Source organism: Rhinolophus hipposideros (assembly GCF_964194185.1).
Source record: "Rhinolophus hipposideros genome assembly, chromosome: 5".
Taxonomy (NCBI): domain Eukaryota; kingdom Metazoa; phylum Chordata; class Mammalia; order Chiroptera; family Rhinolophidae; genus Rhinolophus; species Rhinolophus hipposideros.
The window spans coordinates 101,307,425-101,333,848 of NC_138051.1; the positions used below are offsets into that span (position 1 = coordinate 101,307,425).

The 26,424-nt window shown below is 50.5% G+C and overlaps 2 protein-coding genes across 3 annotated transcripts in view; both read left to right on the top strand.

Annotated features, from left to right (window-relative positions):
• TDRD9 (tudor domain containing 9) overlaps positions 1 to 8,741 on the top strand; it is a 66,680-nt gene extending 57,939 nt beyond the window's left edge. Inside the window, exons 29-32 of the mRNA XM_081048494.1 lie at positions 1,572 to 1,710; positions 5,098 to 5,216; positions 6,448 to 6,520; positions 8,007 to 8,741. Of these exons, the coding sequence (XP_080904620.1) occupies positions 1,572 to 1,710; positions 5,098 to 5,216; positions 6,448 to 6,520; positions 8,007 to 8,108 (433 nt within the window). The 3' untranslated portion in view covers positions 8,109 to 8,741. The remainder of the gene's footprint in view (positions 1 to 1,571; positions 1,711 to 5,097; positions 5,217 to 6,447; positions 6,521 to 8,006) is intronic.
• An 11,461-nt stretch (positions 8,742 to 20,202) lies between these two features.
• The window catches only part of ASPG (asparaginase), a 35,137-nt gene continuing 28,915 nt past the window's right edge, over positions 20,203 to 26,424 (top strand). Inside the window, exon 1 of one of the 2 annotated variants that reach the window (XM_081049659.1) lies at positions 20,203 to 20,450. In XM_081049659.1, coding sequence (XP_080905785.1) covers positions 20,369 to 20,450 — 82 coding nt within the window. In that variant the 5' untranslated portion in view covers positions 20,203 to 20,368. The remainder of the gene's footprint in view (positions 20,451 to 26,424) is intronic. The other variant, XM_081049658.1, reaches the window with a different exon arrangement.

Below are 26,424 nucleotides of genomic sequence, written 5' to 3' on the forward strand. Positions count from 1 at the left end.
CTGCTCCCTGTAGAGCAATTAACAGCCTCCTACTGGAAGCTCCGGGTCGACATCTAACTTTTGAGGAAATGGATTTCCTTACGTGGCTCCTACAGGGAGTTCTCGAATGTTAGCTGGGAATAGTTGGTCCTCGCCTGTTAGCCCTTCCAAACCCAGCATAGTCAGCTCATGCCAGCATCAGCTCCTGAGTAAGTTGTTTCAGGTGAATTTTGCCCACAGCGTGCCCTTGTGGGGCCTCGTGTGGCATGTGCTTTCTATTGTCCCTGTCATAATTTCTGCAGTTTTCAATTGGGGTGTGAAATATACATTACAGAGGAAGTAAGGATATTCCTGTGGTCTTGATCAGCACTTAGTATCCCTGGAAAAGAACTGAACCCCATGCTTCAGTCTCCTCTGTCGAGTTAAGGTTTAGAGCAGGTGAGCAAAGACTCCGTGCCTGAGCCTGGGCGGCTCCAGACTGTTTTTCTAGGATGGTTCCTGTGGGCAAGCTAGTGCTATCCCACGTGAGCAGTAGTTTACGTCTGGAAGTGGGATTCTTTTTCATTTTCATTAAAGTGAAAAAGAATGTGTATTTTTGTGTGTTAAGTATATCTTCAGGACTAAGAAGAAAACTGTTTTTGCCTAGATTATTTCATCAAAACTTTATTGATTTAGATGACGGGAAAAGGTCTGAATTGATTAAGAGTCAAAGAAAATTGGAATACTTTCAAATGTACTCAAAATAATGTGTTACTGTAATATTTTATAACTGAGCTGCGGCACTGGCATTTAAGTTCATTCCTGAACACAAGAACGAGCCTGGCAGGCCAAGGGCTCTGGGGGTGTGGGGGTCCCTGCAGGAGGGGTTCATAAGGAAGCCAGAGAAGCTGGAGCCTGGCAGGGGAGGGGAAATGACGGGGAGGAGCTAAGCAGAGACCGGACTGTACCATGGCTTGTAGGTCCTGGTGTTCAAAATACAAGAAGGAAGCCCCAGAGCAAGGAAGTGAGACGTCTGCTGTGTGGAAATGGATGGAAGAAGCAGGAGCAGATGTGGGGAATTGGTCACAAAGTGATGGCACTAGTCTGGGTGTGAAGCAGCACTGGCCTGGACCACGCTGGTGGCAGTACACATGGAGAGGACAACAGACTGAGAACTCGGGGGTGTGATGCTCTGTGTTAGGAGTGGGGACAGTTGTTTTAGGACGGGAGGGTGGGACAGACATCATGTACTAAGTGCTAGACTTCTTTTCCAAGTCAGAAATATGTGTGTAACCTTTTCTCCAGAAATCTCACTAAGAATTAACCCATGGAATGATTCAAAAAGGGGAAAAAACTGCATGTGATAGAAATATTCCTTATGTTGTCTTTTCTGTTGCAGTGAGAATTAGAACTCTAACTAATGGGTTAATTTAAAAGATTTAACTTAAAACTATATATGGTTTATTCTTTCTGGTATAAAAACTGGTGGAGGAAATGCAGAAATGAAATTAGTTCCTTACTAGGTTGGCAGAACTTTTTCGGTCAGGTCCTTTAACACTAAAACCGTGGCTTGCCAATTTTGGAATACTAACTCTTCTCCACACTTCTCATAGGGTTGATGGGGATGGAAAGTGCTACACTGGACTCCTCTGTGGCCTGGGGTGCAGCCCTACCACGGGGGCCCCCATCCTGCCAGAGCATGACATCGAGCTAGCATTTGACGTCCAGTTCAGCGTGGAGGACATCGTAGAGGTAAGTCTGCCCGTTCGCCTGGTGTGCTAGCTCGTGGGCGTGGGGTCTGACACGGTGCGTGAAACAGACATGCGCTCCGGCCTGGAGATGCTCCTGTCCCTCAGGTGCCCGTTACTGCCCTCTTCCTGACCGAGATGGTGCTCTGTCTCGGGAGGCTTTTCTGGGCGATGGATTGAGCCCCGGGGCAGAAAGGCTGCTGTGAGCCTCCCCTGCACCACGCCTAGCTGACCAGCTTTGCCTGATGATGGTGGGAAGTGAGGACAGTGAGGCTTGGCCCGCTGCATCCTCCCCCGGCACAGGTCGGCTCGCAGAGCTGACAGGTGTGCGGCCGTGACCTCTGCACTGTCTGGGATGGGGTGACACGGGCGTGAAGGTGAAGCGCTCACATGGGTGGAGCAGTTGACACAGCAATGCTACAGCTTTGGAATCTAACGTGAAATTTGGGCTTGTATTCTATGTGCTTTTGTTTCCATGTCTCATTGTTCTAATGACTCTATTGAGTTGCACTTTACAAAGTTAGGGGAACTCTGGTCCTAAGCAGGTAGTCTGAGCACTTGGATTCCTTTCTGTTCCCGAGCCCCACGCTGCAGGTGAGGTGGGCAGAGCCGCAGAGAAGGCAGTGGGAGGAAGGCTGAGGTCCCGAGTCCCAGAACCCTGCTGGTGAGGTCCTCGGCATGGGTCTTTTCGCATAAAGGGACTTCTAGAATATTCCTTAGGTCCTAGATCTAACTGGAAAATGTAGAAGTAAATATAGGAGAAAATCTACGTGACCTTGGATTTGGCACTGAAGTTGTAGACACAACACCAAAAGCGTGGTCTATGGGGAAAATGGTGAGTTGGACTTTATCAGAATTACAAACTTGCTCAGCAGAAGACCCTTTAAGAGGACGAGAAGAGAAGCTACACACTAGGAGACCACAATATATAAAGAACTTTTAACACACAGTAATAAAGCAAGCAACTGAATTCAAAGATGGATGGCAGTGAACAAATGAAAGGTGCTCAGCATCCTGGGTCATCAGGAAATTGTCAGTGAAACCACAGCGACACCACTCAGACCGTTGAGAATGGCTGAAGTCTAAGGCCTGGTAGGAACAGTGCCGGGGGACATGGGGCAGGAAGTCTGCTCATTGTCGTCGGTGGGTGCAGAATGGAACGACTTAAAAAGACAAGGTTCTTCAAAGTTAGACACCCACCTGCCATGAGACACCGCCAGGCTGTTTGGGAACTGTCCTCCTGTAGAAGCCGAATGTTGGCAGTGCATAGTCGCTCAACACAAGGTGCAGTCTGGAAGGCGTCAGCAGGGCAGTGGACAGCACGCTGGGGCCGGCTGCTCAGGGGCTCACGTGTCACCACGCCTTGTGTGGTTCTGTCCACGTGACATCTGTCACAGGCTCAGCTCCAGGGACAGAACACAGATGAGTGGACCAGGGTGCAGGGAAGGCTTGCAAAGGGCACCCAGGACAACAGGCCAGGAGCGGCTCAGCCTGCTGCTGGGTACGGACGCACGAGTGCGCTTGTCAGACCCTCCACGGTCCCTCCTGAGACTGGGACTCGTGTGTGCGATCAAGGTGTGTGTGTGCGCGTGTGATCACACACACACGTACATACTTACACACAACCACTCATGTACACATACTCATACACACGTACCCACACACGTAAACCCACACCCCCACAAATACTCATACACAAACACCCACACACTCATATGTATACACCTCCACTCACACACACACACCAGATAGGACACCGGCAAATTTTGCATGAAGGGGGAGGAAACGGAGCTTTGGAAACCGGTTCTGACTGGAAACAGCAAGGCGGCCGACGAACACTTCACAGAACACCGACCGCTCTGCTTGGCGAAGCTGCTTCTCATGGACAAGTTAATTCTGAGGCCGCTTTCCATGTGCCTGTGGTCGAAGAAGCATGTGGGTGTGGGACTAGGTGTCATTGGATGGGGGCTGCAGCGCTGTGGAAGGAAGGCTGGAAGGCCCCCTGGGGTGTGGTCAGCCCGAGGCCCGGTCAGTACTAAGTCAGCACCTGCGCAGAGAGGTAGCGGGGTGTGCAGCCTGATACCTCAGAGCCAATGACAGACCCAGGCCTCGATTGTGGTTTCCGATAGGGCTTTCCAGCCAAAGGAACCAGGGCTACTGGGATTAATGGCTGGTTCTAGGGCGGGGCAGGGAGAACACAGAATGAGCCTGGAGCATCCCTAGTGCCAGAAAGTAAGGAAGTGGCAAAAAGGGGCGGGTCACAAGGACACCGGAGTTAATCCGAAAGAGCAGGGGCAAAACAGATAATTAGTATTAAATTGTAATTCAAAGTGTGAAATAAGTATCCGTGTGTCCATTGGCTATAAGTGAACAGATGGGAAGAGGAGAGAACTCTCAGGGACAGAGGAATCCCCCACAGATCCTGCCCCCGGAAGTGGAGCTGAGCTGCCCTCCCCCACACAGCGCCTGGAGGGCTGACTAGACTTAGCGCTGTTCTCAGACAGTAGAGTGGGGAAGGGAAGAGAGACATTAGAGTGGGCAAGTTGCAGACCCACCCAGCAAGGTGCTCAAGGCCAACGTCATGGGCACGGCACGCACATCCTGAGACACTAAGAGAAGCGCACCCCACCTCTGTGGGTTCTCCCCAGCACCCATCACCCCAATCTGATCATGAGAAAAATGGCACAAACCAAATGGGGGCCTCCCACAAAATACCTGACCACAGCTCAGAACTGTTAAGGTCTGAAAAACGGGAAAAGCCTAAGAGGCTGCCCCAAGCACAGGAGACTGGCAAGACATGACCACAGGGCAGTGTGGGCCCTGCATCGGCTCCTGGGCTGGTCCGTCCAGGTCCGGTCGGCCTGAAGTTCAGTTCTAGTAACGCAGCAAAGCCGGAGCCCGTCCTGACAGATGCGCCGAGGAGACACGAGGGCTGGCACGGGCTGGGCGCCGGCGTGCTTAGCTGTCAGCTGCTCAAAATGGGAAGCTTGTTTAGGAACCACCACAAAGGCTGGTAGCACGCGTGGCGTGTGTACCTCCTTAGGCTCTGCACACACATTACAGACGAAGGGACAGGGACGTGTGTGATGCATGTGAACTTTAGCTGTGTGACGCCGGGCGTTAAATGATGTTAAATGTTAAGATGGCAATTTGAAAAGTCAGAACCATTCCTGCTGGGTTTTAATTTCTTTTGTCATTGCTCCTTAAATTATGGTGGTAATTATTGATGTTGTTCATGTTGTTTTATTTAGTATTTGCTCGGAAAGCGCGTTGATGAGAGTCGTAGAATTTGGGCTCTGAGTGTTTCTGAATTACCTAAATGTGAGATGACACTCAGTCGTTGTGGAACCATAGGAACCATAGGAGTACTTATGTTGCCATTTCTTTACAGATCAATATTCTCAGGGCTGCCATTAACAAGCTGGTATGTGATGGACCAAACCGGTCGAAGAGTCCCGGGCCCGAGCGAATCGCACAGTTACAGGACAGTGCCCGTCAGAAGCTTTTAGGGTGAGTCATGCAACGGCACGGCGGCTTCCCGCCCCGTCGGCTTTCCTGTCTGTCCGGACGTGAATGCTGGAGTTGTTTGGGAGAGGTCATAGCCTGGGCCTCTGCAGTGAGTCCAGGGCCAGCCGTAGGCCCGACTCCCTGGACAGCAGCCCCTCGCCCTGTGCATTGGTCAGGACCCAGGCCCAAAGCAGAGGACAGTGTAGTAAGGGACCCTTTCACACAGCACGGGCAGGGCGGAGGGAAGCCACAGCCCGGGGTGTTAGCAGCGGTGCCTTGGGGGCCTGGAGGCTGAGAGGCTATGTGGGGAGACCCTCCATGGAGCGCCCCCGGGGAACGGGGTCTGGGGATATGCACCCTGACCTCCCCTTCCTTCACCACCGTCTGGACTGACCCGCATTGGCCAAACCCAGTGGCACTGCAGCCGGGCCTGCTTGGAGGAGGCCGGGAGCGAGCAGTGGGTCGCAGAGAAGCAGCACCTTCCAACACATCCAGTCCTGCCTTCCCGCCTCACACAGCTCTCCCAGGCTGCCGGCAAGTCCTTCCTGGCCCGAGAGAGCATCTGTGCTGCTGGGGTTGACTTGTGGCATCTGATAGGATGGTGGCTTTCCACCCCTTCCCATATACGTCTCGGGTGGACTTCTCTTAGCTGTACAAGCACTTTAAAAGGTGTGAAATATACACAGCTGTCTTAGCAGTTGTGAGAAAGGCTAATTTTAGTTTTCTGTCCTCACTTTTTCCCATAAAATATTGTTACATAGACTTTGTGTTGAAGTTGCACCCACATAAAGTGCACACAGGTCATGTCAGTGCATTTGCACAAAGTGAACGTAACGTGCCTGAGCGACAGGCACTGATCAGAATCCATGTTGTGAAACATTAAATGTGCTTGAGCTGATGATGTCCCCATTCACCGTGCTGCTTCCAAGTAGGGGACGCACAGCCTCTGACCCAGGAGTGGGGCAGCCCCCATGGTTGTGAAGGGACCGGGTTGTCTTAGAGCTGCTTCAGCCCGTTGTCTGTTCTGCTGTGACTGTTCGGTGGGCTCAGGGATTCTCTGGTCGTGACCATCAACCTGACCTTTTTAAACTTGCTGTGGTTATAATTCTGTTACACTTGGTTACAATTATGAGGGAAAGGACGTAGGATTTAGATCTTTTTAGAAAGATTACAGTAGTGTTTTCAGTTACTAATGTATCACTAAGATGACTTAATTCTCGTATTTAAATTTTAGTTTGTTCTGTCGGGTGAAACCCAGAGAGAGAGTTGTTCCTAAGTGGCACGAAAAGCCATACGAGTGGAATCAGGTGAGTGAGAAATGGGGCGCAGGGTGAGCAGCCTGCCTCCGGGATTGATGGAGACAGGCTCCTTGATGGAGCCAGGGCTCGCACAGCGGCGTGGAGGGGCCGGGAGCGGAGTCTGGAGGCGGGGGTGGCTCTCTGGTCACTGGGGCATGTCACAGAGCAGGCAGGCGGTGCCCAGACAGCACTGTGGAATACCTTGGTGAAGAGTCAGAGCCAGGCTGCTTGTCCTGTGGTTTCGGTAGAACAGCAATGTCTGCAGCAGCTTTTAGGGTACACTGGCATTGTCTTTGTCTGCTCGGGCCGTCACAGCAGGATTCCGTCAGCTGGGTGGCTCCAACAGCAGACGTTTATTTTCTCTCAGTTTTAGAGACTGGAAGTTGGAGATGAGGGGCCCGCACAGCGGGCTTCTGCTGAGGACCTCTTCCTGGCTTGTACATGGCCACCTTCTCGCTGTGTCCCCCCCAGGGCCTGGTCTCTTCTTCACTAGGGGCACTAACCCCATTGGAGGCCCCACCCTCATGATCACGTCTACCCACATCCCTCCCAAAGGCCCTGCCTCTTGACACCACCTCTCTGGGGCTCACAGCTTCAGCATATGGACCGGGGGACACAATTCAGACCACAGCAGCCATGCAGTAGGGCACGTCCCATTTGGGGCACCTTGACCTTTACAATCTGCACAGTTTAGAAAATGGAATAAAATGATTTCAGGGGAAAGAACCCAGGGAGGAATTTAACCTTTAATGCTAGAGCCAGGGCCGTCTTTATAAACAAACCAGTTGGGGGGTGGCCGGTTAGCTCAGTTGGTTAGAGCGTGGTCCTAATAACACCAACGTTGCCGGCTCAACACCCGCATGGGCCACTGTGAGCTGCGCCCTCCTTAAACAAACAAACGAAACAAAAAAACCACAACCCAGCTTGGGTGGAAGTTCATCCTTTCTCTGGCAGTTCAAGAGAGAGGCTGCCCTGCACGTGGCATCATCCCACCTGAGTCTGAGTCTAGAGGCTCCTCCACGCGCTCCCTGACGGGCCTCCGTCTCCAGAGCCCTCAGGAAGAGTTCATCCTGCACAGAGCTCTGCTGGGGTGACTAGAGGGCAGTTACCCCCACCCTCTGGCCCACAGAATGGCCGTGCCTTGGAAGCCAATAGCAGGACTCACTTTGAAAGCAGATTTCATTTTGAGGTTGATGAGCTTTAGAAAGGTTGCATGCTTTAAAGCCTCTCTTACATAGGAGGGAGCATGTGGGAGCTTTCTGAGTAAAGGTCCACACTATGTAAGTTGACTTTAAAGATGAATTATCAGGATATAGAATTGCATGTTATGGATAGAGAGGCATTCTATAAATACTCTTTGAAAACTAGAATGCTTTCTGCTCCCATACATGTCTGTGTGTCCGTGTGTGTATGATTTTACTTGTTCCCATTATTTACTTTACATCCAGCGAAGTCCCACTGCCGAGCCTGACTGGCCTTTTGTCTGCCCCGTCAGGTGGATCCGAAGCTGGTCATGGAACAGGCGGACCCCAAGGGCAGCAGAGGGAGGAACACCTTCCTCTACCAGCTCCACAAGCTCATCGTCCTCAGTTCCTAGGTGACGGGCAGGTGCGCCCACTGACTCCTGGAGGCACCCTTCCCCCATGGATACCGGCTCCTTCTGCAGACCCATTATCCTGCACCCCAGCACCCAAACAAACGGGGCTTCCACCTGCTACCTTTCTCTTTGGCGGTGGCCGGAGAGCACTGTTTCTTTTCCTGTGGGAAGGTTGGAAAGCCCCGTCTTTTCCAGAAATGGAAAACCACTGTTAAACGCTTGGGGGAAAATGGTTCCAAAAGAAGACTTCGTTTGAAAAGAGAACCGTGTTTTGCTTTAAATTCACTCAGGTAAATCTCAGCGTCTACTCTTGTACAGAAAGTTCCAGAATGTCCTTGTATGTTCTGTTTTGTTACAGTGATTTAAGCCTGGGTCATAGGAGAAACCAGGACTCCCATGTTACCACAGGCGAAAGCTGTGTCCTTTTTCAGAACCATGTGGAACTTTCTAAGTTGTTTTCCATGAGGGAAAATATCTAATTTTGGTAAAACTAACTTCAGTTTTGTATATTTCAGATTTTTACTTAAGTTACAATTTTTAGTTCACAGTTTGGAAATCAGAGAGATTGCCCGGTAATGAGTATATTTCTTAAGACAATAAAAGCATTAGACTGCATTTCTGTTTCTAACAGTGTCTGGTCGGGAGACTGAAATTATTTCGTCCTAAGAAACCCAAATGAAGGAACATAGACCTGTTGTTACCAGCCGATCCCATCGGTCCGGGTTGCTGAAGAACCGCCTGGGACCGTGCACTGAGTGCCTGCAGGCGGCCAGGTGACAGCTTGGGGGCCCAAGCCCGAGGGTCAGAGTTCCCTGGTAAGGAAATAGGAGAGAGAAGTGCACATATTGGGTCACAGTGTGGGGACGTGCCCAGTTGCTTGTGTGGAGGTCTTGGGACCTGCCACATGTGGGTGGCTTCTGTAACTGGGACCCAGCTGGCAGCTGGACAGCAGTCAGGAAGCCCTCAGGATGCCAAGCGTGCCAGGCAGCACTGTGTGTCTGTCACAGTGTCGCAGTCTGGACCTTCTGGGGCAGCTCTGAGCTGAGCGCCAGCATTCCCGTCGGGGGTTCTGGGGAGTGGGCATTCCAAGCTTAGCAGGAGGAGCTGCTACCAGGGAGGCAGCAGCAGCCAGAGCTGTGTCTGGCATCAAGGTTCAGGCCTCGTCTGCCATGTTAGGGAGCCAGGGTTTGACTGCGGCTGGCCCTTGGCTTTGCGGGTCCCTGGGTCCCTGGTGTGTGGAGTGGCCAGTGGGGGAGCGGCACAGGGCAGGCCAGAGCGCTTGGCGTGCTCGGTGGGGCTGTTTCCGAAACAACTACACAAATGGTTACAAAATTCACGAGTGGCAAAAGGCTTGTTAAACAACAATCCAGGGCCGGCCCGGTGGCTCAGGCGGTTAGAGCTCCGTGCTCCTAACTCCGAAGGCTGCCGGTTCAATTCCCACATGGGCCAGTGGGCTCTCAACCACAAGGTTGCCAGTTCAATTCCTCGACTCCCGCAAGAGATGGTGGGCTCCGCCCCCTGCAACTAAGATTGAACACGGCACCTTGAGCTGAGCTGCCGCTGAGCTCCCGGATGGCTCAGTTGGTTGGAGCGCGTCCTCTCAACCACAAGGTTGCCGGTTCGACTCCCGCAAATGGTGGGCTGCACCCCCTGCAACTAGCAATGGCAAATGGACCTGGAGCTGAGCTGCGCCCTCCACAACTAAGACTGAAAGGACAACAACTTGACTTGGAAAAAAAAGCCCTGGAAGTACACACTGTTCCCCAGTAAAGTCCTGTTCCCCTTCCCCAATTAAAAAAAAAAGTTAAAAAAATATATATATATAATTATTAAATATATATAATTTATTTAAAAAAAAATCCAGGACCTGGATACCCCTGCTTCTGACCCTCAGAGAAAACCACTCCTGCTCTTTCCTGATTATTTCTGGAATAGTCTCCATCTTGCTCAGTGTTGACTACGACCTTTGTTACTTCTGTTCCTCTCACTGGTTTAGTTTGTAAAAACTACATTGTTGAGGTAAATTTTACATACAGTGAAACACACCCATTTTAAGGGTTCAGTGTGAGTTCTGACGGGTGTGCTCATTCTGAGACCAGCACCCCAGTGAAGAGGATGAAACTTCCATTACCCCCAAAATCCCCTGTGCTCATTATAGTCAGCTCCCAGCACTGCCGGTCTGCCCTCTGCTGCGGGGCCTGGGCTCTCACTGCTTCTCTCATGTACGCGCTCGCGCTCTGTGGGTGTCGAGCCGCACCAGGCCTCTACCCACCAAATGCCAGTCACAACCCTCTCCAGTTACGCCAACCGCAAGATCTCTAGACAGCACGCTGATTGAGAACCATGGCTAGAACAAATTTCCCCTTTCCAGAATTTCACGTTGATGGACTCATACAGGATTTAGTCTGTTCTGGATTCCTTTGCTTTGCATGTTTTTCAGGTCCGTCCATGTAACTGTGTTTAGTACTTCATTCCTTGTCATGCATTTTATTGATCGGTTTACCTGGATGGTTATTTGGGTTGTTCTCAGGTTTGTGGTAATTGCGAATAAAGAGACTGTGAATGGCTGTGTGTTAATCTTTGTGTGGACACATGTCCTGTTTCTGTAGGTAGACACCTAGGAGTGGTACTGCTGGGTCACGTGTGTATGTACCTTTTCAAAGATGTTCCTTAGGCAAGCGAAGGGTTCTGCAGTGGCTGCGCCATTCTGCACTTCTGCCCCAGTGAAGAGCGTCTGGCACTTGGCCCGTGAGGGGTGGTGTCCCGTGGTGACGCGTTTCCTTGTGAATACTGGTCTTCAACATCTTTTCGTGTGACTATTATTTTTATGTCTTTTTGTGAGGTATCTGTTCCAAATCTTTTCCCCACTTTTCATTGGGGTTCGTCTGTGTTCTTGAGTTGAATGAGTTTGTCAGTCTGGGCACAGTTCTCTGTCAGATTCACACTGCAAGTATTTTCTCCCAGTCTGCTTGCCTGGGTGGTTTTAATGGAGTATTTTGAAAAGTAAAATTCTTCATTTTAGTAACATTTAATTTAGTTATTTTTTATGGTGTTTTCAGTATGTGTATCCTATATAAGAAATCTTTGACTAACTCAAGATTGCAAAGGTTCATCTAGAAGTTTTATAGTTTTGACTTTAAGTCTGTAATTCATTTTAAAGTTTTAATTTTTGTTTGTTTTGTTTTTAGGATAGAGGTGGTAATGTGGGGTTGAGGTTTGTATTTTTCCATACAGATATCCAGTTGTTTAAGCAACATTTGTTGAAAAGGTTGTTCTTTCTCCATTGAATTGGCTTTACCCCTTTAGCAAAGATCAGTTGACTGTAATTTTGTGGGTCTGTTTTTGGGCCTCTGTTCTGTTCTGTTGATCTGTTTTGTCCCTTCTTGATTCGATACCATACTGTCTCCATTGCTGTAGCTGTGGGTCTTGAAGTTGGAGAGAGTCAGCCCTGCGGCTTTGTCTTTCTTTTCCACAACTGTGCTGGCCGTTCTGGGTCTCCTGCCTCTTCCTACAAACTTCAGAACTAGTTTGTTGATGTCCATAAAATAGCTTGCTGGGATTTTGGTGGGGCTTGTGTTGGAGCTATAAATAATGTTGGGAAAAACTGACATCTTAACAAGATTACGTCTTCTTATCCAAATACATGGATATCCCTCCATTTATTTAGATCTTCTTTGTTAAGATCTCTCATAAGAGTTTTCCACATACAGATCTGGTACATATTTTGTTAGATTTATAGCTAATATTTCTTTTCCTTTTTGGTGCTAATGAAAGTGGCATCGTGTTTTTAATTCCTATTGTTCACTGCTGGATCGCAGGCAATTGACTGAAATATATTAGTGTTGTGTACTGCAGCCTTGCTCTAATTGCTTATTAGTCCAGAGGCTTTTCTTTTTTAAAAAAATCAATTCTTTGTCATTTTCTATATAATCATGTCATCTGAACAAAGGGAATTTAATTTATTTTTTCCCAAGCTATATGCCTTTATTTATTAGCTTGATGCAAAGGTAATTGTGGTTTTTGCAATTATTTTTAACCTTTTAAACCGCAATTACTTTTGCACCAACCTAATACTTTTCTTATTGCATTAACTAGGATTTCCAGTATACTCTTGAACAGGAGTGATGAGATGCCTGCCTGGTTCCTGATCTTAGCAGGAAAGCTTCCAGTCTTTCACCATTGAGTATGCTGTTAGCTGTGTACTTTTTGGCCACTTGTGTCTCTTCTTTGGAGAAATGTGTATTCAGGTCATTTACATATTTTTGAATTGGATTTTTTTGTTGTTGTTGAGTTGCAGGAGTTCCTTACATACTCTGGAGGTTAAACCCTATCAGATATGTGCTTTGCGAATATTTTCTCCCATTCTGTAGGTTGTCTCTTTAAATTCTTGATAATGTGCTTTGCACAAAAGGGTTTAATTTTGATGACTACCAATTCATCTCTTCTGTGGCTCATGCTCTTGGTGTTAAAGAACCCACTGCCAGATTGCAATCATGCAGATTTACTCCTGTGTCTTCTCCTAACAGTTCTATAGTTTTAGCTGTTATGTTAATCATCAGTCCATTGTGAGCTGATTTTTGTATATGGAGTGAGGGAAGGGTCCAACCTTGAGCTAGACTAAGAAAAACAGAAGAGACAGATAACTACAACCAGAAGAAAACGAAGACCTTACTGCCAACCTTACAGAAATTGAAAGTATTATAAGACAATACTGTGAACTGTCACACACCAACAAATTAGGTAATCTAGATGAAATGGACAACTTCCTAGAAACACACAAATTGACGAAACTGACTCAAGAAGAAATAGGGAATCTCAGCAGATCTATGACAAGGAAAGAGAGTAAATGAGTAATCCAGAACCTCTCCAAAAAGGAAAGGTTGGGAACACATGGCTCTACTACCAAATGTTCTTTCTACAAAGCATTAATGGAGAATTAACACTAATTCTACTCAGATTCTTTCAACAAGTGAAGAGAAGGGACGACCCACTATTATCATAAGGTTCAGCCACCCCCGGACGACACGGGCTTAAACTACACAGGTCTTCCTATATGCACATTCTTTTTCTGCGTATGAAGTTGGCATGTTCAACCTTTATTATTAAGCGCATAGGCCCACCTGACCAGGTGAGCTCTGCCATCAGTAAGGTTGGGTGTGAAAGGACCCCTCCCAGAGCATGCAGCCCATTGGCCAGCATTCCTCTTAAGCACATTCCATTGGAGTCAAGCCTCATCTGTGGGCACCCTCACCATGGACCAGATAGGGCCCAGGGCCATACCCCCACCCGGGCTCCCCACGGCAACCCCGACTTGCACTTGGGCCAGTGGGCTAGGGTCCCTGGATCACCGGCCCCTCAGCTAAGGGTGCACCCCTTCTCTCACATCTGCTCACGCGTTCCGTCCACAATCCAACTGACGTGTGGGGGGCCACTTCCCGAGCACGCAGCCTCCCCCCAGGCAAGGCTGGCCCCCTCTGACTGGCTGCTCGGTGTCATCCCCCAAAATGCGCAGATCAGGGTGGTTTCTATGTGTGGTTTTTTCAATAAATACCTCTGTTCCGTCTGTGGCTGGGAGGCTGCGTGTGCCAAGGGCTGATCGTGTGGGTTGCTGTGTGCTGTATGAGCACCCACAGGGCGTGGTATCGACAGGGCTCCTGGAACCCATGCCCCTCAGATGCCAAGGGACAACTGTGTTTCGGGGGAGTCACAGTTACATGCAGATTTTTGACTGCGTGTGGGGTCAGCGCCCCAAGCCCCACATTAGTCAGCTGGTAAAGCTCCTGAGTACCAGCTAAAGATGCAAAAGTCACCAGCTTTTTCCCTTGTGGCGGAAAAAACATTTTGTACGTTTCAGAGTAAAGGTGTAGGATCAATACCCACACGAGGAAAACGTCCTGAGCTCCGACTGGAAGACATCCAAACAGATGAAAAAGCGTCCCTGGGAAGACTCCTCCATAAAAAACTGTCTATGTAAATGAATGCAATTCCAGTTAGAATCCCAGTGATGTATCTTTTTGGAATTGGACAAAAATATCCTAAAACTTATCTGGATAGTAAATGCCCAAGGATAGCTTGCCGCTGTGGGTCTAGGGGTGCCCCGCTTACATGGATCTGAAAACCAGGAGCTATGTGAGGAGATAGGCACACAGTGACTGCAATAAAGAAACTCTGTATGGCAAAGGGTAACGGAACCAATCGAGAGGTAGGTGGGAAAAAAGACGTCATGTAGATGACAAAGGGTTAATGAATACTGTACAGAAAGCTTTTTAAAAATTTGGAAGGAGCAAATAACAAAAACAGGACAGTTAATGAATAGATGGTCCACAAAAGAACAAACCCGAATGGCCATGAAACGTGAAATACTCCAGTTAGTAGTAAGAGAAATAGAAACCGGTGTCTTTGTGCCGGCACACTGGCTGGCAGGGTTTAGAAAGAGTTGTGTCCTTACTGGGGAGGCAGAGGGAAAAGTCCTTCCATGTTGCTGGTAAACTTGTGGAGGCGGGGCAGCTTCTTGGGAACATCTGCGGACATTGAAAGCAGGCCTCCCTTCTGGCCATAACGTCAGGACGTCTGTGCAGTGTACTGGCCAAGTACTAGGAGTAGTGATGCCTGCCCAAGGTAAGGCTTCGGAAACGAGGGCCGTGGACACCGAGCAGTGTAGTGTGTGAAGGAGGGAAAAGCTCCGTTACCCTGCAGGGATTTCCACAGGCGTGGCAGTTGGGGACAGAAAGATGTGGAGATGTGCATAACATCTCACTGGAAAATCAGCAGGCACCCCCCCACAACACGCGTCCACGTGTAAGTGCATCTGTGCATGTGCTTGTCAGGAGGGGGAGCACAGAGGAAAATGGGGGGACCCGTTCTCCATAGTGACCTTCGTCATCTGGGGTGGGCCCTTTCCTACAGAGTCCTTCCTGCTGCTTTTCTGGAACACATACCTGATGACTGGGGCTCCAGCAGCCGTCTTCAGCCTTGATTTGACCTTGGCAGTGGAGCCACCCTGGAACAGTGGCAGAATCTGGGCTCCTGTCGACCCCAGCGCCATCCCACTAGCCCTGGACTGCCTAACTCCAGACTTCTTTTATGTGAGAGAGAAACGCACTTTTTAAAGCCTGTTATTTTTGGTGTGTTACAAGCAGCCCAAAATAGTTCCTGTTTGATAACAGTATATACTAAAAAGAACAAAAAAGTCTTAAAAAGTGAAAGTACACACTCAGTCATCAAAGTGCTAAGGTGCAGAAGAAGCGTGAAAATCATGAAGTGCCTCAGGTGAATGGCTATGTCTCCGACTGTGCTCAGGCCTGGGTCCCCTGGAAGCACTGACGGTTTCCAGATCAACAGTCAGGTTGGTGTCGCTAAGCCTCGCCTCTGTCTGGAAAGTTCCTGCCTTAAGGAACATGAAAGGTGCCTTGACCCAGCCCCGCCCGCCCGTAGGTGAAACCTCACTAAGGAGCCAGAGCACCACGGGCAGGCCAGGTGCTTTAGCTGTGCCCTGGACTCGCTTAGTATCTTAGAGCATTAACTTGGGGAGAAGGCATGTTTAAGCAAAAAAGAAAAATGTCATCATAAACACAAGCAGCCACACAATGTGGAAAGAGGATAAGCAGACTTTAGAGGAGTCTTAAATTAGGCTGTGCTTTTGAAGACCTGTGATTGGAAACCACATACCATCTCTTACATAATACTTTCTTCCTTGAATCGCATTTCAGAATGAGCTGCTGGCGTTTCTGTAAACCAGTTCAAGTGCGGGGAGTAGCATTTGTTCTTAATTGAGACATGTCCGTGAGAGGACCAACACTGCCATCTAGCGTACTTCTCAGAGAACTGCAGGTTTTGCCTCGGGCTGTTTGTAGGCAAAACGAAGCGTTTCTCAGTATTAGCTTGCAAACTATTAATAGTAGGAAATAGTGAAAAAGAAGTCGGAAATATGGATGAGAAATTCTGACAAGAAGGAAGAACCTCCAATTTTGCGGAAGCATTTTTTTACAAGCAATTTGGAGAGTTGTAATTTTTGTATGTTGCTGGTTGTCTAGTTTTATTCCAAAATAACTTTTGATTTGGTTTAAAACTAAAAGACATCACCTGTATTTCTGTGTTCCCCCGTTTTTCATGTAGCTCTCAATCAGAGGCTCTTTCCCCCTTTTGCGAGTCGTCAGGTCTAATTCACACAGTGGGGTGCGCACAGACTGAATCGTAGGTGGGTGAATTCCCACAAATTCACACACCCTGCGACCACACGTCTCTTGCGATCCTATTTCCATCACCACAGTGAGCTCTCACATACAGAGCAGCCACCTTTCTGACGCTTTTCACTTCGGATTCATTTTGACTGCCCTGCACATTCGTGTAAATGAGATCCTACAGCGTGTTCTTTTGTGTCGGGCTGCTTTTGCTCACAATGGTTTTGAGATTCATTCATGTTGTGTGAGTAATTTGTTCTTTCATTTCCCATTGCATGAACTTACCAGTTTTCTTTTCTTTCCTTTTTTTCTTTCTTTCTTTTTTTCTTTTTTTTTTTTTTTGAGGAGGGCACAGCTCACAGTAGCCCATGTGGGGATCGAACCAGCAACCTTAGTGTTATCAGCACCACGCTCTAACCAACTGAGCTAACCGGCCACCCTACCAGTTTCTTTATCTGCTCTCTTACCAATGGGCATTTGAAGTGTTTTCAGTTTGGCCCATTAGGGGAAAAGCTGCTGTTAACAAGTCTTTAGAGATACATGTTTTCATCTCTCTTAGTTAAATACCTAAGAGTGTGGAATTACTGGGCCATCAAGCAGTTGGTTTAACTTTAGCAGAAATAACCACATTTTCCAAAGTGACTAGCACTGACACTCTTTGCGTGCTGGAGCCTTTTCCTCTTGCCCCCAACCCAGCCTTCTTTGCTGTCCGGTCCTACTGGAGCCGGACCCTGCAAACATTTCTCCTGTCCTAGCTGATGCAATGCTAGGCCTGGCCAGCAGAGGGCACTGGAGGGACTGCAAGAAGGAGGGGACTTGTCTTGCTGCTTCTGCTGCTTTTCTGCCAGCAGGTGGCTTCCCAGCTGGTGGTGCTCTGCCCACTGAGCCCAGCCTGTGAACTTCCGGCTGGCCAGTGGCCTCCACCACACCCCACCCACAGAGGTCGGAATCTCATCCTGGTGGATGGAGGGTTCTTCCAAGTCTGTTCCTTCCTCGCTCCTTGTCCTCAGCCCCACACTTCGCTCCTGTTCTTAGTGTTCTGTTGACCCCACTGGTAGCCGTGCCCCTTTGGCTGGTTAATCATTCCTCACATTGGTTTTACCTGTGTCCTCCTCTGTGCAGTGTCCACTTGAGTCTCTGCCCCATTTTCCGGGTTGTCTGTATCTTTGGTGTTGAGTTATAGGGCTTCTTTATTTATTTAGGATGCAAGTCCTGTGTCAGATATATCTTGTGAACATTTTCTCCTAGTCTGTCCTTGCCTATTCATTTTATTGTGGTTAAAAAAAACACACAATTTACCATTTTTAAGTATTGTGTATATTCACATTGTTGAGGCAGATCTCTAGACCTTTTTCATCTTGCGAGTCGGAAGCTCTGTTCCCATTGAACAACGCCGCTCCCTCCACCAGCCCTGGGCACCCACCACTCTACTTTCTGTCTCTATGATTTTGACTACTCTCAGTCCCTCATGTAAATAGAATCACGCAGTATTTGTCCTTTTGACGGGCTCATTTCCCTCACCACAGTGTCCTCAAGGTCCATCCATGTTGGAGCAGGTGTCAATGTCCCTGCTTTTTGAGGTGGAGTAATATTTTATTGTATGATGGGCCACATTTCACTTCTCCATCCGTCCTTCAAGGACGCTGGTGACTTCCACCTCATGGCTGTTGTGACTCGTGTTGCTGCAAACACGGCGTGCAAATATGTCCTCAACACCCTGCTGTCAGTCCTTTGGCGTAAATACCCAGGAGTTGGATTGCTGAGTGTCATGGCAGCCCTATGTTTGACTTTTCCAGGAACCTCCACACTTTCCCACAGCCGCTGTACCAATTTATAATCCCACCAACAGTGCACAGGGGGTCCAATTTATCTACATCCTTGCCAACACGTGTTTTCTGTTTTGTTTTTTTTGTTAGTAGCCATCCTAATGGGGGTGTGATGACATCTCACTGTGGTTTTCATGTGGTTTGGATTTGCATTTCTCTGGATTTGCATTTCTCTGATGACCAGTGATGTTGAGCACCTTTTCACGTGCTTATTGGGCATGTGTATATAATCTTTGGAGAAATGTGCATTTAAGTCCTTTGCCAATTTCTAGAAATATTTGATTTTTTATTGTTGAGTTGTAAGAGTTCTTTATGTATTCGGGATATTAACCCTTTATCATATATGCAATTTGCAGATATTTTCTCTGATTCCGTAAATTGCTTTTTCACTGTGTTGGTTGTGTCCTTTGATGCACAAAAGTTTTTAAGATTGATGTGTCCCACTTGCTATTGTTGCTTATGTTGCTTGTGCGTTTGGTGTCACATGCAGGAAATCTGCCAAGTCCAGTGTCATGAAGCTTTGGCCCTGTGTTTTCTTCTAGGAGTTTTATAGTTTCAGGTCTTATATTTAGGTCTTTAATCCATTTTGAGTTAATATTTACATATGGACTATTCATTTTTTAACCGTGCCTTTAGATGAACTGTTTCCTCTGGGCTGTCCAGGTGGCATCTCAAACATAAATGCATCCAACACACCCCGCCTCCCTCCTGCCTGGTCCCAAACCCAGTTCCTGCCCCAGGTTTCCCCCACTTGGTGAAGAACACCCCCATCAAGCGTGCTGCTCTGGCCAAAACTTGAGTTATCCCTGACTGCCTCGCAACACAAGCTTCAGAGTGTGTTCCCAGCACGACCACCTCTCCCTCCCTCCCCAGCCGCTGCCAGCCCTCTGTTGGACCCAAACTGCCCGGCTCCCAACTGCCCTCCTGAACCCTCCTGTCCGCTTCCCTCCAGTGGCAGTTTAAGACAAACCAGCCAGCTGTCTGAGGCTGACAGTCACATTTAGGGTTAAATCCAAAGTCCTTACCTGGCCCCACAGCCCCTTAGCCACCATCCCCTCCCTCTGAGCGCTCACACCCCACTGAACTCTTGGGCCTTGTGCAGACTCACCAAGTTCAGTCCTGCTTGGAACCTTGGCGCCTGCCTCCCTCTGCCAGGCAGCTCTACCCACCCTCTTCTTTCTGTTTAGCCTCTACTCAAATGCCAGCCCGAGAGTGCCCATCCCTCCCCATCCTGTGGGAAACAGTGCCATCCTTCCCTTTGCTCCCTGTTGTTTCTCACAGTACTTGTCATCACCAGACACTGGGGGGCGGGGTAAGTGTCCATTGCTGCCCCCCACCCCCCACTAGAAGGGAAGCTGCAGGAGGACCGGGTAGAGTCCCCCAGGGCCTAGAGAAGCACCTGGCACACAGCAGGCGCTAACACACGTGTCACAAAAGTGCTTCAGGGACATCTGTGCCATAGGTGGCAGTAAGCAAAACTAGTCAGCACAGCAGGAAAAGGCTGCCAGACAGCTGGACTGCCCATAGAGCGGCTGGCGTCGGCAGAGACGCTGCCAACCGTGATTCTGGCTCGCACACCCCTGGAAGAGAGGCCACTGTGAGGACGACAGCAGAGAGGCCTGCCTGGGCCCCGAACTCAGTTTTCTGGGACTTATGAGGGTCAGTGGGTTGCGAAGGGAGGGCTTCCGGGAAGTATAACCGGCTGGGCACCAGGGTCCGTGGGGCTGCCTGGGATAGGAGGGAGTCTCCACTCCGCGTGGGGGTTTTCTGGCACCACCGTCTGCGAGGCACGTGGCTTTGCACCCCTGTCACAGACACCCAAATACCCAAGGCCACTGCCAAAGTCTGAAATAGGATTCTGGGAGGCTTGGGTCCGCCCCGGCCCGGCCGACAGGCCCCTCCCCGGGAGAGTATGTCCCCCGCCCCAGGGCAGGTGCCTCCGCAGCCCCGCAGGGCCTCGGACAGCCCGGCTCTCCGCCGGCCGCGCCACCTCCCCCGCTGCCCGCCCCGCAAGCACTGCCCCAGAGGGCGGAGCCCCACCCGAGCAGACCCGCCCTCCCCTCCAGGCCCGCCCGCTGCCCCTGCGCTCTCGGCCGCTGTCCCTCGTCCTGTCCCCTGGCTCCTCACAACCCCCGAGGTCCCGCGGCGTCCCGCGCAGTCTTCCGCGGTCACCCTGGTCTCCCAGCGCCTTCCAGTGCCTGCCATCCTCGCGGGTCCCTCGGTCCCCTCGGTGCCCTCTGTCCCCTGGCCCGGCATGGCACGCGCGGCAGAGCCCGAGCGGCGGCTCCTGGCCATCTACACCGGCGGCACCATCGGCATGCGGAGTGAGCGCGGCGGTGAGTGGCGAGGCCCGGGGGCAGCCTCGGCGGCGGGGGTGGGACGGGGTCGTCCGGGTGCTGCCGCGACACAGGCCCCACGCGCCGATCCCGCCACCGACGCGCCTGCTCCTGGACAGAAGAGAGCAGGATGGGACTGGACCTCGGTGGGCGGTGGGCGGTCAGCGCGCCCGGGCCGTGTGTGGCTGGCAGCGGGGAGGGCAGCACCTGGAACCCTGGGTGTGGGTCGCCAGGCCCCCCCAGCACGTCTGCCCTCTCCCTGGCCAAGCAAGGCGCTGGGCGGGTGTGTAGGGGCTGCGAGCCCCTCACTAGGACCACCGGGCGGGCGTCTGTAATGGGACCCCACACACATTTGTCCCTGGACCCACAATAGGGATCTGACACCTTTGGGGACATGCTCACATGCAGGATGTGGCTTTGGGAAGTTGTGGCATTTTGTGTTTTCTTTCTCTGTGGTATTGGCCCGATTGGCGTCTGCAGGGGTGACTGCTCCACGTGGGGGTGAGGGTCTGGGCCAGGGCACCCAGCTCTGCAGGCCACCTGGGCAGGGATGCCACCTGTAGGGAGGCACCCAGTTTGGGGACCCTGGGGCTCCATAGAGGAGGGAGGCTGACGGGGTGGGGGGAGCAGCTGCACAGGGTGCCCAGGAAGTCCTTGGTTTTGCCATTGGGGGGTGCCCCCTCCCAGGCCTCATTCTGAACCTCCTTTCCTCTCTTCTGTCCACAAATTAGCTGTCCCTAAGGAGTCCATTTCCACTGGGCACTGGTCCCTCTTCACCTTCCTCCACAGCCAGCTGCCCCTCCCTGCTGTCCAGGCTCCTGTCACACCTGGGACAACCCTGGCACCTAACCCTCTGTGTACTCCCACTCGGACCCTCTCTCAGCTCCCCTTCCAGAGGCCTCTTCCTCCCTCAGAACTAATTCTGGCCCCTGTCTTCCCCCAAACACCCCCATCTAACAGTACTCTTCTTTGCCCTTGTCAGTCGTGGGGCCACTTCCCATCCCTCCCTCCCTCCTTCCCAACCTCTCCTGGCCACCCTTTCCACTGAACCAGCTACTCAAACAACCCCCACCCCACCGCTGCTTCTTGGTCCTGGGACCCTATTACTCCATCCGTGACCCAGTGGTAAGTGCCTCAACATTCTTGAGGCTCATTTCATGCTGGGCCCCAGGAGTCAGACCCTCGCATAGCCCTTTTCTGGAAGGGGTCGGGCACCGGCTAGGTAGCCCACGCCCCGCCAATTGCTTTCTGGGGGTTACTGGGGACTGTCTGCTGCCATGCCCTCCTCCCCTCCAACCTGGACAGTTTGCGTGTTGGTGATTGCTGGGTCCCTCAGCCAGAGCGGGGCTGACATTTACTCAACAGTGGCACACGATTAAGGAGCCAGTCACAGAGGCCATATGCTGAGGGTACACACAGCTGTGGGCACCGGACAGGGCTAGGACCAGCACCTGTGTCAGGGAGGGCTGACATGGGGGAGAGCCTACAGGCAGGGCCGGGGCAGTGGGCTGGCCCGGACACTCTGTCTGGGGCCCTGCCCACCCTGACACTGGCCCTCTAGGCTTGGCACATGTTCAACTGTAATTCCATTGAGCTCAACACATAGTTCCTGAGGGTCTGGGAGGCTGGGACAGGGTGGACTGTGGCCCTGATCCCACAAGCATGGCGTCATGCCCCGTCCTGGCTCACTCTCACATATACTACATTTCCCAAAGAAGCTGCAAAGGTCACATGTCTGGAAGGTGAAACTTGGTGTGAGAAAGCAGGGATGTTGGGGTCAACTTGCAGACAAGGAAGAGCCCTCCAGATCCCTTGAAGCCTGCTCTGGGCACTGGGGTCTTTAGGCCCCATGTAGATGAGATCAGCAGGTGCCCACCCTGAAGCCAGTGTTAGCTGGGGGAGGCCGAGGGCCCGGGCCTCGAGCTCAGAGCAGCCAGCCTATGCCAGCTGGACGGGACACCAGTCCTCTGAGCCCTGCTTTCTCAGAGAAGATGCTTCCATTCCAGGACCTCCTTATCCACTCGGAGTGGATAAGGGGCCTCCTTATCCACTGGGAGCATGCCTGTGTCTCCGGGCTCCTTCTAGAAGGAACCAGCCCCTGGGCACCAGGCTTCCTATAATCTGATCCCACTGTCAGAGCCTTCCCCATTTCTGGAAGGCTTTTGGGAGCCCAGGGGTTAATCCTCAGGGGACCAGACCTGAGTTGGGCCCTGCTGTCCCCCTGAGAGGAGGAGCAGCTGGGGAACTGGGATACCAGGGCTGTGTGACCCCTGACCCCGAGGGACACCAGGAAGGGCCCTCAGGTGCTCAGTCTTCAGGGACACACAGGTTGTGCTGACCCTTGTGTCCAGGGAGGGGAGCAACATCCAGGCCAGGGAAGAAGCACAATGGGGACAGACTCAGGAGCCAGGCCTGGGGGCCTCAGGAAGCCCCTGCCCCCCGCCAGCCCAGTGGGGCATCATGGCCTCGGGCCTCCAGGCCCTGCCTGTTCTGAAGTCCTCATCAGGATGGTGTCAGTGTCAATGATTAACGGGCCTGGCACTGCTGACGCGGCTCCGACCGCTGGTGAGGGAGGGGGTGGTGAGGAAAGTGGGCGCTGCCACAGCAAAGCTGTTTGAATTGTCGCTATTGAGAGCATTTCTGCGCCTGCTGATAAACAGTGGCCTGTAGGGCACACGGCCACACATCCAAGTCCTGCCAAACAAAGGTCAGGACAGCGAGGGGAGGGCAGAGATGGTGACAGCTAGGGACACCCCTTGGCCCACCCCTGCCCTGAGTTCATCGAAGGTGTCACAGGTCAAGGGACATCATGAATCCAGAAACAGCCAATAACCCCTGCCACAAGCTGGGCAGTACCAGAGGCCGAGGAAGCCAGAGGCCAGGGCGCCAAACTGCGGCCCCACCTGCCTTGGTCCCCACCTGCCGAGTGGCCCCCCGTGAGCCCAGCTCCTTGCAGGCACAGCTCAGTGAGCAGAGCTTTGGGGCCAGGCAGCCAAAGGTGCCCCACAGCCGGGGGGCTTCCTGGCAGCCAAGGCTTGTTGGTCTGGGTGACGTCCATGGCTTCTCAGTCACAGCAATGTGGCACCTGTGCCCCCAGCCTGGACTTCTTCCTCGGTATGGGTCCACATGCTCACAACTTTACATTTTTATGGCCTAAGCTTTGGGAGTGGGGGGGCTGCTGTCCTAGCAGTGAACCATCCCTTACAGAGGAAGGTGTTGGAGCCCAGAAACATCCGGCTGCCAGCGAACCAGCTCCCTGCCTGTGCGGAACGGCAGGCCCTGGTCTTGTAGGGCCCGAAGCCTTGGCAGCCCTGGTTAAGGAAAATCATCCAATTTACAAAATCAGTTAGGTTTGAAAGCGGGTATTTATTTAGAATGATGAAGGAAGTCACATAAAGCCAAGAATATTACAAAACCCAGAAAAATATTGTTTTGTGGTTTTTTTTAGTGGTTAGACATTTATATAATTTAAGAAGTGATCCCCTGACTAGTCGAGTCTCCACCTGGCACTACACACAGTTATTACCATGTCAATGACTATATTCCCTATGCTGTGCTTTACATCCCCGTGACTATTTTGTAACTACCAATTTGTACTTCTTAATCCCTTCACCTTTTTCACCCATCCCCTCAACCTCCTTCTCATCTGACAACCATCAAAATGTTCTCTGTATCTATGAGCTTGTTTCTGTTTTATTTGTCTGTTTATTTTGTCCTTTAGATTCCACATAAAAGCAAAATCACACTGCATCTGTCTTTCTCTGACACTCCACTCAGCACAGTACCCTCCAGGTCCATCATGCTGCTGCAGATGGCGAGAACCCATTCCCTTCCCTGGCCGAGCAATATTCCATTGTATATGTACCACCTCTTCTTTATCCATTCTTCCATGGACAGACACCCAGGCTGCTCCACATCTTGGCCATTATAAACAATGCTGCAATGAACATATGGAGCCACACATATCCCCTTGAATTAATGTTTTGGGGTTCTTTAGACAAATACCCAGAAGTGGGATTACTAGGTCTTCTTTGTCTCTTATAGAATTTGTTTTAAAGTGTATTTTGTCTGGTATAAGTCTTGCCTACCACACCGTTTTTCCTTCTTTTCGTTTCTATTTTCGTGGAATGTGTTTCCCTTTACTTTCAGTATGTATGTGTCTTTCAATCTGAAGTGTGTCTCTCGTAGGCAGCATATGTAAGGGGTTTGTTTTCTTATCCATTCACCCGCCCTATCTTTTGAGTGAAGCATTCCGTCCACTTATACTAAAAGCAATTGTTGATAGGTATGTAGCTATTGCCATTTTATTATTCATAATTTAAATTTTTTTTCATCTTAAAAAAGTCCCTTTAACATTCCTTGTAATACTGGTCTGGTATTTCTTGTCTGGGAAGCTCTTTTTTTTTTTAATGTTTTTTAAAAATCTATTGGGATGACATTTGTTAGTGGAATTACATAGATTTCAGGTGTACAATTCTGTATTACATCATCTATAAATCCCATTGCGTGTTCACCACCCAGCTGGGAAGCTCTTTATCTGTCCTTCAATTCTAAATGAGAGCCTTGCTGGGAAGAGTAATCTTGGTTGTAGGTCCTTGCTTTTCATCATGTTGAATATTTTGTGCCAATCCCTTCTGGCCTGCAAAGTCTCTGTTGAGAAATCAGTCCTTTGCTTTCTCTCTTCTCCTTCTGGTCCCCTTGTGATGCGAATGTTGTTATGCTTGATGTTATCCCAGAGGTCTCTTAAACTTCCTCATTTTTCTTTATTTTTTTCTTTTTGCTGTTCTGATTGGGTATTTTATGCTACCTTGTCTTGCAAATCGCTCATTCGATCCTCTGCTTCATCTAGTCTGCTAGTGATTCCTTCTAGTGTATTCTTCATTTCAGTTACTGTATTCTTCGCTTCTGACTGGTTCTTTTTTATGCTTTCTATACCTCTTTTTATGCTTGCTATCTCTCTGCTGAAGTTCTCACTAAGTTCCTTGAGCATCCTTATAACCATTGTTTTAAACTCTGTGTCTGGTAGTTTGCTTGCTTCCATTTCATTTAGTTCTTTTTCTGGAATTTTCTCCTTTCATTTGGAATGTATTTCTTTGTTTCCTCATTTTGGCTGCCTCTCCGTGTTTGTTTCTATGTATTAGATCTGCTATGTCTCCCAGTCTTGGCCAGGTGACCTTATGTAGTAGGTGTCCTGTGGGGCCCTGGTACAGTCTCCCTGGTCACCTGCTCTGAGTGCCCAGGAGTGTCCCTTGTGTGGATTGTGTGTGCCCTCCTGTTATAGTTGAGCCTTGATTGCTATTGGCTCTTCAGTGGATGGAACTGACCCTTTGGCTGATTGGCTGTGGGGTTTGGCTGTGTCTGTAGCTTATGCGCTGCTGTGTGGGGGCTTACCCCACTGAGTGGGATACCCCCCAGTGGGCTCTGGTGCCTGTTGGGACTGCCCTTTGTGTGTGCTGCTTGTGGGGCTAATTGGGCCGTGCTCTGCTGTGGTCTGAAGCCAGCCTCCAGGTATGTTGGTTCTGGGGCCTCTTGGGAGGGGCTCTGGTACAGGCCCAGGTCACCACTGCCTGTGACCGGCCGGGGGCTACCTGGTAGGAGCTACAAGGTGATCTGAGGTTGTTCGCTATCTGTGCTAACCCTGGAGGCACATGGGAGAGGCCACACTGCTAACTGAGGATGGCTGTCACCAGTACAGGGCCTGGGGTGGCTCTGCAAAAAGCCAGGACACCCCGAGGCTGCTGCCACCTGCAGGCTCCCTTAAGGTTCAGCCCCTGGTAAAGCCTCAGGGAGTCACTAGAGTGGGAAGAGTTGAGGCCACCAGGTTAATGTAGACTCTGGTTTGCTGCCAGCACTGAGCCTGAAGCTACTCAGCAAAAGTCTCAGAGCACACGGAGGCCAGTCACTGCCCATCTGGGGCCCACAGACTCTGATAGTTTTCCAGAAAGCGTGTGATGAGAACGGGGCTGGCTGCTCT